Below are 18,393 nucleotides of genomic sequence, written 5' to 3'. Positions count from 1 at the left end.
CAGTTTTGGACGGGATTTGGCCGAACTGGTACCGAGTCAAGGCGTGGCACATGCGCGTAGCGTTCTCCACGCATGCGCAGACGCCATAAAGACGCGATCCGTAAGTACGCGGTAAAGTCCGCGTCAATCAGAATAAGGGCCATTGTCTGTAGGGCCTCTTAGGATTAAAAATTGCAATGTATGAAATCTCTATAGAAAGCTCTATTGTGTGTTGTTGTTATTATTATTATTATTATTATTAATAATAATAATAATAATAATAATAATTGGGTACTTGTGTATTAGCAGGGCGCCCAATTAGCATACGTACGCTAGCGTAGGGCCGTTTTTAGTGCCGTGCGATGCAATGCAATGTGATTTTCCTATGTAATTTATTCACTGCTCTCTTGGCCCCGGCAGATCGTATCCCATGTGATTTTAAAGGTTGCGATGCCATTAAATTTACTATACACTTGTATGACATGCAATGAGGATTTAGGCACCCCCCACTATCCACGCCACCCCGAAGCGTGGCAAGCGGTGGCGGAATGCGTCCTCCGACCTTTTCATACCCCCCCCCCTATCCACTTCGGCATGGAGTTGCCACACTATATAAGATCAACTCCACGCCGACATGGATAGAGGGGGTATGAAAAGGTCGTGGGGACGCGTTCCGCCACCCCTCGCGGGGCTGGCTGTGCTCGCCACGCTTCGGGGTGGCGTGGATAGTGGGGGGGGGGTGCCTAAATGTCATTGCATCTCAAAGACCTGTATAGTAAATTTAATGGCATCGCACCCTATAAAATCGCATGCGATCCGATCCGCCGGGGCCAAGAGAGCAGTGAATAAATTACATACAAATCGCATCGCACTGCACTAAAATGGCCCATGCGATGTGATGCGATTTTCTTACGCAGAATCGCCCATTTGCTTAGTGGGCGCCCTGCTAATACACAAGTACCAATAATTGTTATTATTAGGATTAGTCCCAGGCATATAGTTTTTATGTATAAATGTAATATCTGGGTCTGGCAATGGTGTATAAATCCTGCTGGACGTACGTTTATCTGGAACTGGCACGGACTGGTACAGCTCAGTGCATTTTGTTTGCCTTAAGAAACGGGATGCTGGAGTTATGTGGTGCTGGGAGGAATTGCTGCATTCCTGAGTGATTTCACCAACTAGAATGAAAAGAAAATGTTGGGGGAGGCAAAGAATATTCTGTGGGAGAGGTATGAGGATTTATTGCCATATATACAGCTCTAAGACGGAGACCCCCACAGGCTGGAGATAGAAATTGTCTCTTTTGACTATTGAGTTGTCTCATTTATTCTGATCTGTGGGTTTTTTTAGGCTCTGATTTACTCTGATTTACTCTGATTTCAAAGCAGGATCTTATTGGCTATCAACTGTCAACAACAGTCATGTGATTTGGGATAGCCAACAAGATCCTGCTTTGAAATCAGAGTAAATCAGAGCCTGCACATCTCTAATTTTTTTTAATAATAATCTCAAAATTTTCACTGTGGTTTTGTATAGGGACGCAGTGTCAGATGGGACATGAAGGAACCACCGATTAGAATGCAGTAGGGATGGCCATTGACCATCGATAATGACAAAATATTGATGGTTTATGACAGATGTCGAATAGTTTTGACATCGATGGGGGAGAACCAGATGGTTTCCAACCATCGATGTCAGGCTTAACTGAATAGTTTAGTTTTTCATTTTTTCATCTAAGGGCTGGGACACGGAGCATAGCTCCGCCCCCGACACCCATGAAGCCCCGCCCCTGTATTTTGATTAGCCCAGAGGCCAATCTTTCAAAGCAAATGGATGACCTTCGGTATGTAAAAACATCGATGGTCATCCATTGCATACTTTTACACCATCGATGGCCCGTTGCACTTTTGCCATTGATGGCAAAGGCAACTATGGCCATCCCTAGAATGCAGTGGTGAGGGCCCAATTTAGGGGTGTGGCCAGTCGCCAGAGATAATATGGCCAGCCACCTCATTGGTTTGCATAACCATTAAAGAGTGCTTAATTAATTTCAGTAATTCAACTTAAAAGTTGAAAACAATATATTACATAGACTTAGGTACCCAGTATTTGGTTTGGGCCATTTGTGCATGAATTGCTGTCTCAATGTGGTGTAGCATGGATGCGATCAGCCTGTGGCACTGCTGAGGAGTTATGGAAGACCAGGAGGCTTACTGTACATTGTGGCCTTCAGCTCTTCTGCATTGTTCTGTCTCATGTGTTTCTCTTGGCAATGCCCCATAGATTTCCTATGGGGTTCAGGTAGGGGAGTTTCTGGCCAACCCAGCACAGTAATCCCACGGTCATTGAACCAGGTGTTGGTGCTTTGGCAGTGTGGGCAGGTGCCAAGTCCTGCTGGAAAACGAAGTCAGCGTCTCCATAAAGCTCGTCTGTTGAAGGAACTATGAAGTGCTCTAAAATGTCCTGGTAGACGGCTGCATTGACTCTGGACTTGATAAAGCATAGTGGACCAACACCAGCAGATGACACGGCTCCCCAAATCAACACAGACTGAAAACTTCACACTGGACTTGAAGCATCTTGGATTGTGTGCCTCTCCATACTTCCTCCAGACTCTGGGACCCTTGGTTTCCAAATGAGATGCAAAATCTGCTCTCATCAGAAAAGAGGACTTTGGGCCACTGAGCAACAGAGCAATTATCTTCTTCTTTAGCCCAGGTAAGACACTTCTGACGTTGTTTGTTGTTCAGTAGTGGCTTGACCAGAGGTATACGACATTTGAAGCCCATGTCTAGGATCCGTCTCTGTGGCGTGGCTCTTGATGCACTAACTCCAGCCTCAGTCCACTCCTTGTGCAGCTCCCCCACACTGTTGAATGGTCTTTCCCTGACAATCCTCTCCAGGCTGCGGTCATCCCTGCTGTTTGTGCACCTTTTCTTCCAAAGTTCTCCCTTCCACTTCACTTCCTATTAATGTTCTTTGAAAACATCCAACTTCTTTTGCAATTTCCTTTTGAGGCTTTCCCTCCTTGTGGATGTGTCAGCGATGGTTTCTGTACATCTGTCAGATCCGCAGTCTTCTCGTGATTGTGAATTCTACTGAACCAGACCGAGAGACCATTTTTAAATGGAGGTCTTTTGGATTAATTCCCTGATTAGAGTGTGAGACCATATTGAACCTTTTCACGATATTCACATTTTCTGAGATTTTAGATTTAGGGTTTTCATGAACTTTAATCTGTAATCATCTAAATTATATCGAATAAAGGCATGAAACGGTGTAAATCCCGGATCCGACCCGGCTTGGATCCTTCTTCCAAATGCCAGGTCGGATCCGGAATTTTTGGTGTAAAAGGGATATAACTTTGGTGCTTTCACACTGCACCTCCACCCGGGTTATATATAATATATAATATATTCGTTTCAATTGTGAAGTATAATTACTGAAATAAATCAACTTTTGTGCGATATTCTAATTTTTCGAGTTTCACCTGTAAGTCCCCTAATTTTAAAAATTGTGAAAAAACCCATGTCGACCTCGCGACCTGTCGGCGGAAAGTCATGTTGACTGTTTCACCTGTACATTCAATATGTCGGTATTTGGCCTTGTCGGGATTTTAAATGTTGGGATTTTGACCATGTTGGGATTTTAAATGTCGGGATTTTGACCTTGTCGGGATTTTGACTGCATCCATTTCCACATATGTCCTGCCAACTTGTACCTACTCATATCTTGTCATACTTCTGCATATACCTGTCCATACAAGCAGGTGGCTGGGCAGGAGTAGGCCGATGACATCACAGTAGCACAGAACTGCTTTACAATTATTACCTCACATGTTTCTAGCTTGCGAATGACCCCCATTGTGTACAGTAGTATTGCATGAGAGACGGAATGGTATACCTCGGATCTGTACATGACTCCTAAATGAACTGCATCATTTGTGGAACTCTCCCATAAACGGGAAATAATAAGGACCACAAGTGCCTTCTCAAGGCTTTTGTTTCAGACCTGCTTCTGATTATCTCGGTGCCCCCTGTTGTTGTTCTATTCCTGCTAACTCAAAGTTTCATTAAAGTTGGATTAATTCTTTTTTTTTTTTTTTTTATAGAGTTCTGTACTGCCAGCCAAGATCAGAGAGAGATGTACCATGTCCCCTTGTCAGGAGAGTGTAGCGTTGTGTTCCGTACCAGGCACTCCCCCCCCCCCCCCCCCCCTCTGTATGCTGTAATAATGTTCCTTCCCTGCTCACATATTCAGCATTTCTCTGTTTCTGACTGGCATGGAACACAACTATTGTCTTTCTGGCTCACAGATCAGTTTAAACCCCGATTCATCTGCCACATGTCATGTTTATCGGATTATTAGGGTAATCTGCACAAGGCAGACTGAACACCAGGCTATTAACGGTGGGACAGATTGAGTGACATCTGTAATAGGGATAGAAAGCTGAATATATTATTAGCTTATATTTCTCCCAACACTTTTCAGATGTCTTCTAACTGTGGCCATTCAGACTGAAGAATCTCGGGAGGTTTAAGCATTGTATTCATAAATAATTTACCGTGTTTTATGCGGTTTGTATCGGAAGAAGAGCAATACTCTGTACAGAGAAATAGAAGTAGTTTGATAAATAACTTTTTATGTGCTTTGGTAATTAACATTGTGCAATATTTCCTGATTACCACATTATGAGTTACCGCTACACAGTGGTACAAGTAGAAATGATCTCTTAGTGGAACTATAAGTGCGTGCCGTAGGCACACGTGACAAAGTAGGCGTGGTCATGTCATGAGGGGGTTGTGCTACATGACCGTAGGGGCATGGCCACATTATGCCACACACCATAATGAATATTACACATTATACCACACGCCTTAATGCCCATTACACATTATGCCCCACATGGTAATGCCCATTACACATTATGTCCCACACCGTAATGCCCACTTCACATTATGCCCGACACCGTAATGCCCATTACTTATTATACCACGTCATAATGCCTATTACATGTTATGTCACAAAAGTGCTGCTTACTGTACCTACATGCTAGTTGCCAGGAGCTGCATGCTCAATGCCAGGAGTTTTGTGCTTGTTGGCAAAGAGGTTTCATGCTTATTGCCATGGGAGGATTACATGCTTGTTGCCATGGGGGATGGGGGCGGTTTCATGCTTATTGCCATGGGGTGTTTACATGCTCATTGCCCAGGAGAATTGAAGGGTTTACATGCTTGTTGCCCGAGAGGGGAATTACATGCACGTTGCCCAGGGGGCTCCCTCCAACCATGATGTCTCATGCCCCTCTCCCCACACAGCAGTACTGTCATGTACAGGTCCCACTGGCAGTGACTCCCGGACCCCGACCCCAGCACCTCAGGCTTCCCTCACCCCTCTGGTGGCTCTCGGCTATTTCAAATATGGCGCAGATTCATGAGCCAATCAGAGCTTGTGGCCAGGCAGCCAATCACCGTGGCTGCTTGTACACAAGCTCTGATTGGCTCAGGAGCTGCGCTGTATTTGAAATGGCCGAGAGCCACTGGAGGGGTAAATGAAGCCTGCGGCGTGCTTTGCACTCCACTTTTCTAGTTTCTCAGTGGCAGCGGCAGAGGCACCAGAGGGGTGGGGGAAGTCTCTGGCGCTGCTCTGCGATCTCCTTCACCTCTCAGTGGTGGCAGCCGCCGGAGGGGTAGGAGAAGCACAGCAGGGGAAGCGGGGTGGTACGGCGTACCGCAAACATATTTCTTAAAGGTACACCATAGCAATCCATACCACTTTACTTGCACCACTGCCACTATACAATCGTTGTAGTGCCTGAGAGAATCTGTGATTACTGGAAGATCTCCCAGACTCCGGAGAGAGCAGGCTATGCTTCTGTGCGGCCAGTTATCGACACACAGAGCATGCGTCTGGGCCGCAGTGCGCGTGCGCGACACATTCCAGCGGTGAAATCCTGCTACCTTTGCTAGCCGTTCACAAGGAAGCCTGCATCTAAGGGTGGTAACAGTCAATTTCTTGGGAATACCAAGAAAAGTGATTAGGCTTCATTTATCGCAGCCGTCAAGTAAGTCCGGGACTACGCAGCGCTTACAATGACCGATGACAGTGGAAAAATCAATCGCTGGTGAGCGTCTTACGAATGTTTTCATACATATTCGCTCGGCTGCAAAATTCTTCGCTAGCCCTACACTTCTGTTCGCAGAACATGCACAGTAATTTGCAAGGTGGGGCGGCGGTGGCGGCATCTATCTGATTGTTGGCCGCTGTAAATTTGCTGCTGTTTATCATTCGTATGATCACAACTATGGAATATATTTCCTTTTTTTGTGTTTCCAGTATTTGGGAATTGTAAAATAATATTATGTTTGTTTACATTTGTGCAGGTGTTCTTTGTGCCGTAAACATTGACGACTGTGAAAGCGGTCCATGTCAGAATGGGGCCGGCTGTGAAGATGGAGTTGCAGACTATACATGTAGATGTCCATCCCCTCTTCTAGGTGGAACCACCTGGGGAGGTAAAAACTGCTCTGTATCACTGGAGGGGTGTTTGAATCACAGCTGTAAGAATAACGCCACCTGCATCCCAACATACGACGGGGAGATACACGGTTACTCTTGCCGATGCCAACCAGGCTTTTATGGGCCAGAATGTTCCATTCCCACCACATTTTCTTTCACGTCAAGTGGATACATTCTGCATGAGGTAGATGTAAAAAACAACGGCAACAAGAGTTCCAAAGAAGACGTTGCCCATACAGCTGTACGGTTCAGAACAACTTTGCCGAATATGGTTATCTTGTACCGTGGCAATGAAGAGAACTTCCTTATACTTGAGCTTTATAATGGGTTGCTGCATGTTACATTCAACAGCAATAACTCCTCTTACGTGGTCATTGATGAACATAGGGTGGATGATGGTCATTGGTACAAAGTCGAGGTTCATTTGAATTTGACTCTAACTCTCCATTTGGAAGGTCACATCGATGGTCCTTTCTCCAGTAGTCATCCGCTTGTTGCTTGGAATGGTACCCAGCTCCCAGAATCATTCACTGCCATACACATTGGAGGGATTGCCCAAAACTCTCTGATGAACAATACAATGAGCAAGCAAAACTTTACTGGTTGTTTGGAAGATCTCGCTATAGACTTCAACGTCTTTTTGCCACAGAATATCAAAAGTGAGCAATCGTTTGAAATGGCACTCGGATGCCATAAAATTGATTGGTGCTATTCCAACCCATGTCTCCATGAAGCACACTGCATCGACCAGTGGACCAGCTATAGGTGCGAGTGTGTCAGACCATACATGGGTCCAACTTGTTCACAAGGTATGTGATTCATTAATTGTTGCCTCCTAATTTGTTCTCTTCCCTCATAAGAGGATATTTAATTGTAAATCATAATAATTTTTAACTGCAATCACCTGCAAAGAATCATATCAATGCCTCAACTAATTGCTGGTTCTTGAGCATTTTATTATGGTCGATAAATGTATTATCTGTTGTTGTTTGTTCCATGCACAAAATTATTTGCTTTATTGAATCTAGCCCAGAGTCTACTGCAGTGACCGCTTGCAGGAATTTCTTATGCCTTTTGCAATATTTGGTGGTTTTGTGACCTATCTCTACAGAACAAGTTTAGACCGTTCTTTTGCTATACACTATTAGAGAAGCCAATCCGGGGGCATTTTTTCAATCCCGGGATTGGAAAATGCTCAATCCCGGGATTGGCTTCCCTAATAAAAAACCCATGCAGGCTGCCTTACATTTGCGGGTGCGGCCGGGTTGCTGAGTGAGCTGGAGCCGGGTTGCTGGGTGGGCGTGTGGCCTCATAGTGCCAGGAGCCGACGCGGCAGTTGCAGAACGGTGTGGGTGCACTGCTCAGGCGGCCTGAGCGGCTGTGTGGCCAGTGCAGTGTGACCTCTGACCTGTCACGCTGCGCAGTGCTGCACTGCCAGGTACAGGAGAAGCCAGGCAGCGTCTGAGCGTAGTCTAATCCCAAAATCCTGGGGTTGAAAACTGCAATCCGGGGATTGAAATACCAGCGTTTTGGGGGCCAAATCCCGGGATCCCGCCGATCCCAGGATTGGCCACCCTATGCACTATACATTGTTCTATAACGACAAGCTCCTTATTTGCCTCGACTTTATCCCTCATTATGGGCGAAATGTAATAGGGTGCGATTTTTAGACATGTGCGATTTTTGGTCAAAAAACGGCCGAAATCGCACATTTTTCGAAAATCGCACATTTAATAGGTTAAAAATCGCGGTAAAAAAATCGCACTTTTTACCGCGAAATCGCACTTTTAGAAGTGCGATTTTTAGTCACATTTCAATTCGCATCCAGATGTTTTCCCATTATAAAGTATACAACTCGCAAATGTAATAGGGTGCGATTTTTGGTAAATGTTACCAAAAATCGCAAAAAAAATAGACCAGGTTCTGACAGGCGAATTTGACAGAACCATGCACAGATCATTGAGATCTGTGCATGGTTCTGTTAATAAAAATGTGTAAAAGTGTTTTTATAAAAAAAAAACGGCGTGGGGTCCCCCCTCCTAAGCATAACCAGCCCCGGGCTCATTGAGCCGGACCTGGTTCCAAAAATACGGGGGGACAAAAAGCATAGGGGTCCCCCGTATTTCTGAAACCAGCCCCGGACTCTTGGACCGGTCCTGGTTCCAAAAATACGGGGGACAAAAAATCTGGGGGTCCCCCGTATTTTGAAACCAGCACCGGGCTCCAACAGCCCGCGGTGTCATGCCACAGCCGGGGGACACTTTTTATACAAGGTCCCCCGGCCGAAACATGAGCACCGTGGCTGGTCAGCCTTGGACGGGGTACCTGGAGGAGTGGGGACCCCCCAATAAAGGGGTCCCCCCCCCCAGGCTTCACCCGTCCAGGGCTGAAGCCCGGGGCTGTCACCGGCGTCCGTGGCCAGTGGACGCCGGCCTGATAGGGTTAAATCCATCATACATATCATTACATTGCTTTTTACCGGCAAACTACAAGTGCCAGCAGACCTCCCCCGCATGCTGGGACTTGGAGAACCACAAGTCCCAGCATGCGGGGCATTAATGGGCCCGCTGGGACTTGTAGTCCACCTGTAAAAAGAATGTTTATAAAAAACACACACACAGAGAAGTAAAAGTTTATTACACACACACACCTAACTTTTACACCAGCGTTACTTACCATTCCTGGATCCAGCGCTGGTCTGGCTGCTTTACAGCCGGCTCCCCCCGAACTGACAGGCAGCGGGGAGAACCGGCTTTCTCCGTTGCTTCTAACAGCTTCTGTAGCGCTGTCCGAGTGCTACAGAGGCTGAGAGCGTGATTGGCTGAGCTACAGTATGCGTCTCCATGGAGACGCAAAGCTCAGCCAATCAGGACTGAGCTATGCGTCTCCATGGAGACGCATACTGTAGCTCAGTCAATCGCGCTCTCAGCCTCTGTAGCACTCGGACAGCGCTACAGAAGCTTTTACTTCTCTGTGTGTGTGTTTTTTATAAACATTCTTTTTACAGGTGGACTACAAGTCCCAGCGGGCCCATTAATGCCCCGCATGCTGGGACTTGTGGTTCTCCAAGTCCCAGCATGCGGGGGAGGTCTGCTGGCACTTGTAGTTCGCCGGTAAAAAGCAATGTAATGATATGTATGATGGATTTAACCCTATCAGGCCGGCGTCCACTGGTCACGGACGCCGGTGACAGCCCCGGGCTTCAGCCCTGGACGGGTGAAGCCTGGGGGGGGGGGACCCCCTTATTGGGGGGGTCCCCACTCCTCCAGGTACCCCGTCCAAGGCTGACCAGCCACGGTGCTCATGTTTCGGCCGGGGGACCTTGTATAAAAAGTGTCCCCCGGCTGTGGCATGACACCGCGGGCTGTTGGAGCCCGGTGCTGGTTTCAAAATACGGGGGACCCCCAGATTTTTTGTCCCCCGTATTTTTGGAACCAGGACCGGTCCAAGAGTCCGGGGCTGGTTTCAGAAATACGGGGGACCCCTATGCTTTTTGTCCCCCCGTATTTTTGGAACCAGGTCCGGCTCAATGAGCCCGGGGCTGGTTATGCTTAGGAGGGGGGACCCCACGCCGTTTTTTTTAACCCCTTCCCGACATTTGACGTACATTTACGTCATGGTCGGGAAGTACTTCCCGACACATGGCATAAATGTACGTCATGGTTTCTAACTGTCACTGCGTCTAGAGACGCAGTGACAGTTAGGTGATGTCTGCTGTCCCTGACAGCAGACATCCCCCCTCGTCGCCCAGGGGGGGCAGGGGTGCCCCCCCCGGTCGGCGATCGCTGTGATTGGCTGTTCAAATCTGAACAGTCAATCACAGCGTTTCCTGTGTTACCGGCGGCTAAGCCGCTCGGTAACACAGAAAACGGTGGTGATCGGTGCAGCACCGATCACCACCGAGCGGCAGCACCCCCCTCCCACCCGCCGGGCACTCACCCGGCAGCGGCAGCAGCAGCAGCTCCAGCGGCTCAACCGCTACGTCCGGAGCGCACGCTGCGCTCCCCTCCTCCCCCCTCCCCCCCGCAGCAGCAGCAGCAGCAGCAGCAGCATCATGCTGCTGCTGGAAAAGTTAAAAATAAAATAAAATAAAAAAATGTGCAAATGTGTGTATATATATATATATATATATACACACATATATATATATATATATATATATATATATATATATATATATGTGTGTGTATATATATGTATATATATGTATATATATACTGTATATATATATATACACACACATATATATATATATATATATATATGTGTGTGTGTGTGTGTGTGTGTGTGTGTGTGTGTGTGCGTATACCGCACCGATCACCAACGATCGCCAGCCCCCCCCCCCCTCCCACCCGGCAGCCCCCCTCCCTCCCACCCACCCGGCTGCCGCAGCGCCAGCACCCCTCCCACCCCCCCGCCAGCCGCAGCGCCAGCCCCCCTCCCAAAGCTGGTGACCAAAATGGGGTCACTTGTGGGGGGGTTCCACTGTATTGGTGCTTCGGGGGTCTTGCTAATGCGACATAGCACCCACCATTCATTCCGCCACCAAAAATCACTCCTTCCCTTCTGAGTCCTGCCATGCACCCAACTGGTATTTTTTGGTCACACGTGAGGCATTGCCGTACTCGGGAGAAATTGGGGCACAGATTTTGGGGTGCTTTGTCTCCTTCATTCCTTGTGAAAATAAAAAATTTTGAGCCAGAACTGCATTTTTGTGTAAAAAATTACATTTTTTTACACAAAAATGCAGATCTGGCTCAAAATTTTTCATTTTCACAAGGAATGAAGGAGACAAAGCACCCAAAATCTGTGCCCCAATTTCTCCCGAGTACGGCAATGCCTCATGTGTGACCAAAAAATACCAGTTGGGTGCATGGCAGGACTCAGAAGGGAAGGAGTGATTTTTGGATTTTGCAGCACAGATTCTGGTTGAATGACCCCCGAAACACCCATACAGTGGAACCCCCCCACAAGTGACCCCATTTTGCAAACTACACCCTTCAGGGAATTCATCAAGGGGTATAGTGTACATTTCAAACCCCCCGGGGTTTCACCAATTTTGATACAACTGAGCTGTGAAAATGAAAAATTTATTTTTTTCATTTTCACTGCCCAGTTGTATCAAAATTGGTGAAACCCCTGGGGGTTTGAAATGTACACTATACCCCTAGATGAATTCCCTGAAGGGTGTAGTTTGCAAAATGGGGTCACTTGTGGGGGGGTTCCACTGTATTGGTGCTTCGGGGGTCTTGCTAATGCGACATAGCACCCACCATTCATTCCGCCACCAAAAATCACTCCTTCCCTTCTGAGTCCTGCCATGCACCCAACTGGTATTTTTTGGTCACACGTGAGGCATTGCCGTACTCGGGAGAAATTGGGGCACAGATTTTGGGGTGCTTTGTCTCCTTCATTCCTTGTGAAAATAAAAAATTTTGAGCCAGAACTGCATTTTTGTGTAAAAAATTACATTTTTTTACACAAAAATGCAGATCTGGCTCAAAATTTTTCATTTTCACAAGGAATGAAGGAGACAAAGCACCCCAAAATCTGTGCCCCAATTTCTCCCGAGTACGGCAATGCCTCATGTGTGACCAAAAAATACCAGTTGGGTGCATGGCAGGACTCAGAAGGGAAGGAGTGATTTTTGGATTTTGCAGCACAGATTCTGGTTGAATGACCCCCGAAACACCCATACAGTGGAACCCCCCCACAAGTGACCCCATTTTGCAAACTACACCCTTCAGGGAATTCATCAAGGGGTATAGTGTACATTTCAAACCCCCAGGGGTTTCACCAATTTTGATACAACTGAGCTGTGAAAATGAAATTTTTTTTTTTTCATTTTCACTGCCCAGTTGTACCACAATTGGTGAAACCCCTGGGGGTTTGAAATGTACACTATACCCCTAGATGAATTCCCTGAAGGGTGTAGTTTGCAAAATGGGGTCACTTGTGGGGGGGTACCTAACTTTTAGCATCTTATGGTGCCTAGAAACCTACATGGTTCCTAAAAAATAATCTCATAAAAAGGAGGCTCCAAAATCAAGTAGGTGCTCCTTCTATTATGAAGCCTGTGGTTTGGTCACCGTGCACACTAGGGCCACATATAGGATATTTATGAAAACCAAAGAATTGGGGGAATCAATTTTTAGTCACATTTCTCTAGTAAAATGTACTGTGTTCCTTAGAAAAATGTATTAAATTTGCAAATCTGCAAAAAAAATGAAATTTTGAAATTTCACCTACACTTTGTTTTAATTCCTGTGAAACACCTAAAGGGTTAACAAACTTCCAAAATGCTGTTTTGAATACTGTGAGGGGTGCAGTTTTTGAAATGGCATCATTTATGGGGGTGTCTCACATACAAGTCCCTCAAAGTCACATCAGAACTGAACTGGTCCCTAAAAAAATCAGTGTTTGAAATTTTCTTGAAAATTTGAGAATTTGCTATTCATATTTGAAGCCTCCTAGTGTCCAAAAAAATTAAAAGGAAGTTGAAATAATGATGGCAACATAAAGTAGACATATGGTCTATGTTAGTTATTAACTATTTTGAGTGGTATGATTATTTGTCTCACAAGCAGAAAATTTAACATTTTGCAAATCGCTAAATTTTCCATTTTTTCACGACATTTTGGTATTTTTCACAAAAAAACACAGACTGTATCGACCCAAATTTACCACTAATTTGAAGTACAATGTGTCACGAAAAAACAATCTCAAAATCACTGGGATAAGTAAAAGCAAAAAAAAGTTATCCCCACTTAAGTGAGACATGTCAGATTTGAAAAAAATGGCTCTGTCAGGAACGCAAAAACTAGCTCTGTCAGGAAGGGGTTAAACTTTTTTTTTTTTGCACAAAATCGCATTAATGAAAATGCGCACATTTTCATGACTGAAAATGCGCACATTTTCATGACTAAAAATCGCGGCAAATCGCATTTTTTGCCGCTAATTCGCATCTCATTACATATGCGAATTCGCGGCAAAAAACGCGATTTTTAAAGGTGCGATTTCTGGCGAGTTTGGAACTCGTCCAAAAATCGCACCCTATTACATTTCGCCCTATATCTTCCCAGTTTATCATTTATCTCTTAAACATGCAAAAAAAAAAACCTGAACTAATCGTATTCTATACCAACTGTTCCCTCTCCCGTGTTGATATATGTTTCCTTTTTCCTTTGTTTTGATAGAGTATACATCTGGTACGTTCTTCAGTGAAAATATTCCTAGTTTTGCCAACTTTACAATCTCCCAACACATTGGAGACACGTTTAATGTTTCTGCCTTTATCAAGACTCTGAAACCAGACGGCCTCCTGCTACAGATCAGTAATGGTACTGAGGATTACTTGACGATTTATCTGAAATCTGGACAGGTTCACATTACAAAACTCTCTGGCAGGACTCTGGCTTTCAAAGAAAATGTCAGTGATGGCCAGAAGCACCCGATCCATATATCATTCAGAAATGGACAAGCGATCGTCAATGATTTCAATTTTGAGAAGGAACTGGGACAGCGTCTACCAGTATCCATTTCAACTGATGATACAATACTTGTTGGTGGAATGCCTCCAGGAGGAAATGTTGATAGGTGGGGGGGATATTTTAAAGGATGTCTACAAGACTTGAGAATCGATGGCTATCAATTGGAGTTTTTCCCTCCGGGCTACGAAAGAATCGCTTCTTTTCATGGTTCTATCAGCAATATAACAAAGGGATGTGTATCTGATAATACGTGTCTTGTAAGTATGTGAAAACGTATAACATTTTTGCACTTTTTGTTTTTTTTTACTAGCCTTTTTGTTTTACGGAAGAAACTGTATACTAAAATGGAAACGTGGGTGCCCGCACAAGTATGAGATTATTATTGAAAATATTCCCGAATGACCTGTTTGCTATGTTTGTTGTAAAACACGTGAGGTGAAGTGAATGCGACGGTTATGAATTTCATTTTGTGACTCCCGTTTTCAAACATACACGATAGCCACTAACAAATGAGAGCCACTACCTGGAACAGAATGTTTTTTTTTGCCAGGATAAATAAAGAAAACAATTTTTCAAAACTAAAATACTGTATGATCTGGTCACAGTGGTTAGAAATTACGTCGAGAGCATTTTAGTCGATTTAACAATCTCTCTGTTCCTAGTCTGACCCATGCAAGAATGATGGAATCTGTAACGTGACCTGGAATGACTTCACCTGCAACTGCGCAGCCAACTTCACTGGGCCAACGTGTGAGGAGCCCGTTTGGTGTCAACGTAGACCTTGTCCACCAGAGTCCACTTGCCGAGATATTCCTGGAGGGTATACATGTATGGAGATATTATTATTTTATGTTTCCGCCTTGCATTATGTCCTGTTCTACAAGATGTAGAAATATTTACAAAGGTCTCCAGAGTAAAGAATTTAAAGAATAAAATAAAACATTTTAGAAATCTAATCCCTCTAATTTTGCACATAAAACTGAAGGCCCGTACACTTGGGGCTATTTCCAAGTGATCTTGACTAGGTTGCTTAGAAATTAAGGAGGCGTGTCAGACCTGCTTGCTGTGGTCCGAATTTGCTCCCCCAGCCGATGTTTGTTGGTTGTGCCAAGAGCGTCAACGAGCGCCTTCGGAAATTTTTTTATTCACCGGGCCCCTTGCTGCCTCCGGCAGGGGGGCGTTCCGACTGGCCCGCCCAGCATTTCATGGACAAAAAACGGTGGGTAGACCCATAGAACCACTGGGTGGACTTGTCAGAATGCAGGTGTGCCCCTGACTGCTCATGGCGGATGGCTGAGGTCAGCGCCCGCCCCCAATTCGACAGAAAGCAGTCTTCTTTCTGTGTAAACCCTGGGCGACTGTTTTGCCTGACTAAATCTTGACTGCATGCTGTCAAAATCTATTGCCATCACCAGAGAACTGGTCAGCACAGATCGCAAGGCACGCATCGCTGGTGCATCGCATGTGTGTCGGCGATATGTGCTGAGCGATCTGTGCTTAATCACATCGCTCAGCATGGGGTACCCGGTGCCCCTTGTGTGCGGGGCTTTAGCCTTTATACAGTTTTCATAGTTATTTTTAATTGAGCATACGTAAAACAGCTTTACCTGCAATACCATAAATTGTTGAAAATGTTTATTATATTGATATAATCTTCCTAAATTGAGGCTTCCTTGCTAAGATCATCTCCTTTTACTTTTGTCCTATTGGCAGGTTTGGTCAATGCAACTTTCAGAGAGCAAGGCTCCGTGATATTCACTCCCAACATTTCATCCGACGTAGAGCTTACATCGGTCTCGTTGGACTTCCGGACCAGAGATAAAGATGCGGTGTTGCTCCAAGCATTCAAAGATCTGGACAACATTTCCATCATCATTCAAGGAGGCCACCTGCTCATCTCCATACAGAGTGGAAACAGTGTGGAAAGTGTCCACTTTGATAGGAAGATAATGGTTTCTGATGCTTTGTGGCACAGACTTGTGATATTTATGAAAGACCCTACAAAGGTGCCTTCGCAATGGGTAATACATTTGGACGATGGGCACAATATGACTCTACAGGGCAACGCCGGTAGCTTAAACTTCCTGGCTGAAGACACCCTGGTTACACTGGCTGGGAATTACACCGGTTGCCTTGGACAGGTTTCCATCGGTGGCTTATATCTCCCATTTGCCGACCAGTCATTTCCTCAATCTTTCATTAGAAAACAGACGGGTCTGCTGGAACTGGGCTGCAGAGGAAGAGATGTGTGTGGGGAGGCCCCCTGTCTGCATGATGGTCAGTGTCAGGATTTATTCAATGCCTTTAGCTGTGTATGTGCAGCAGGGTGGAAGGGACTGCTGTGTGAAGTCAAAATCTGTGTCCATGGCTTGTACAAAGACCTGGGCAAGGACTATGTCTGTATTTGCTTCCCTGGATACTTCGGCAGAAACTGCGAAACCAATGTGGACGATTGCCAACGTCATCGGTGTCTGAACGGCGGTTCCTGTGTAGATGGCGTGAATAGCTACACATGTACATGCCCAGCCACCTATACAGGTGCTTATTGCGAGTAAGTGTTATTGTGTCCTCTTCATGAAAAAATATCCATGATCCGAAAACACTAGTGGCATTGTATAGAATGAACATACAGGTCACAATAGCAAATGTTTATGTAAGCCACTTTCATCTTCACATGTAACATGGGGCGCAACTTTTTTTTTTTTGAAACCCATGAAACTGCGTGTTTATTTCAGGCAGTTTTATGGTCAAAGCTCCTCCCCCTCACTTCCAGTAGGGGCCCAAAGAATGCCAGTGAGCATACAGTATGTATATACATAATACATTTTACCAAAATGCTGTATGTTTTGTCTCTTTTAGGTGGCGTTTCCCATCTGAGCAGTGTGGTAGAAATGTAACATGCCTAAATGGGGGGAAATGCATCAGTAGAGGCGGTGGCGCAAACTGCTCCTGCCGGCCAGGCTTCAAAGGCAAAAGGTAAGGAACCTGGAATAGGCCATTGCTGTGTGGATCACTTCCGTAACATAGTCCACTCCCTATTCCTGCACTCGAGCAGTGGCAAAACTAGTAATTTTGCTCCCCCAAGCTAAAAATGTTTCTGGCACCCCCTATGGCACTTTGGTAATATGAACAGGGCTGTTTTACTACACACAGTAATGCCCAAAATGTCTGACGTTTACCTAACTTCAGGTGGAGGATGGGGTGGGCGTCAGGCAGTAGATGGCCAGTGGGGCGGGCAGAAGAGTTAAAGTCCCGCGCTAGCAGCCATGGCTGAGTCTCCCTTTAGTCCATTGCAGCCACTCCCGGCACAGGCTGCTGTGACAGCTGCCACTGGAGGAGCAGCCAATGCTTTGGCTGCTAGCATGGGACAATTGTAGTTCCCATCTGTAGCGGCTGGTGGGGAGGGGCTTTCAGAGAGGAGGGTATCCTGGGTATTAGAGTAAGCAGTTCCCCTCCTCACCTCTCCAGCATCTCCGTACCTACAGAATTTGAGAGGGAAGGACCCGCACGCTACGCCCCTGGGCTGGTTAATCAGGCGGCATCTTCCTCCCCACTTCTGCTCCCGCCGCCTCTCCGCATCTCTCCAGCACTTAAGCAGCCAGCAGCTTCTGACATGTTAGCCTAGAAGCTCCCAGCGGCGTTGGCTCCCCCAAGCCACCGCAGGGGCTGCGGACCACAGTTATGCCACTGCACTCATGTTAATAATCAGTAAAAGTTTTATCAATGCTGGCAGCCTGAGCTTGGTAAACTTACTTAAATGAACTCTGAGATGACTGCAGCCTTTTGGTACGTGCACTCCTTCAGAGCAGAGGGGAATAGAGACACAGCATATATTCAGGGAGTCAGAGGGACAGAGGCAAAATAGGGGTGTGGCCTTGCAATCACGGACATGCCCCCCTTAGCCATGTACATTTTTGCAAACGTGTGCACAGTGGCTGCAGGGTAGTCTGCTTTGTGATATTAGAATGCCTTATTAGAATGTTGGGAGCTATGTAATAAGAATGTCATTATTTTAGTCACCATTAATGTGCTAGTGCGTTAACATGCCCAGCACTAATATAAAAAAAAAAAAATATATATATATATATATATATATATAAATGGACAGTGACCCCAAGTGCGCCACAAGGAAGCAGCTACTCTATAAGTCACCCCTGCAAGCGGGAGGCGAAAACAAATGTAGACACTGAAATATAGAGAGCGCTAATACAATCCACCACCTGATTGGAATGTAACCTTTCAAAGCACATTATATGCGAACAACTGTAGACAATAAAACACATTTTTTATTAAAAGATTTTCTCTTTAAAATTCCATTGATGTATTCATTAACTTCTTACAAGTCGCCGTGTTAACCCAACGTGTTTCGCCTTTTACAAAGGCTTCATCAGGGTTTTTATTT

At 45.6% G+C, this 18,393-nt stretch overlaps 1 protein-coding gene across 2 annotated transcripts in view; it reads left to right on the top strand.

Moving 5' to 3' along the window:
- The window catches only part of CRB2 (crumbs cell polarity complex component 2), a 109,780-nt gene that overhangs the window by 79,454 nt on the left and 11,933 nt on the right, over window positions 1–18,393 (top strand). For both annotated transcript variants that reach the window (XM_083161015.1, XM_083161014.1), the window contains exons 7-11: window positions 6,366–7,310; window positions 13,698–14,248; window positions 14,654–14,819; window positions 15,705–16,542; window positions 16,851–16,967. In XM_083161015.1, the coding sequence (XP_083017141.1) occupies window positions 6,366–7,310; window positions 13,698–14,248; window positions 14,654–14,819; window positions 15,705–16,542; window positions 16,851–16,967 (2,617 nt within the window). The remainder of the gene's footprint in view (window positions 1–6,365; window positions 7,311–13,697; window positions 14,249–14,653; window positions 14,820–15,704; window positions 16,543–16,850; window positions 16,968–18,393) is intronic.

Source organism: Crinia signifera, chromosome 9 (genome assembly GCF_055691185.1).
Source record: "Crinia signifera chromosome 9, ASM5569118v1, whole genome shotgun sequence".
Taxonomy (NCBI): Eukaryota; Metazoa; Chordata; class Amphibia; order Anura; family Myobatrachidae; genus Crinia; species Crinia signifera.
Note: the sequence above shows the minus strand (reverse complement) of the source record. Positions and strands in the feature narration are given on the sequence as shown.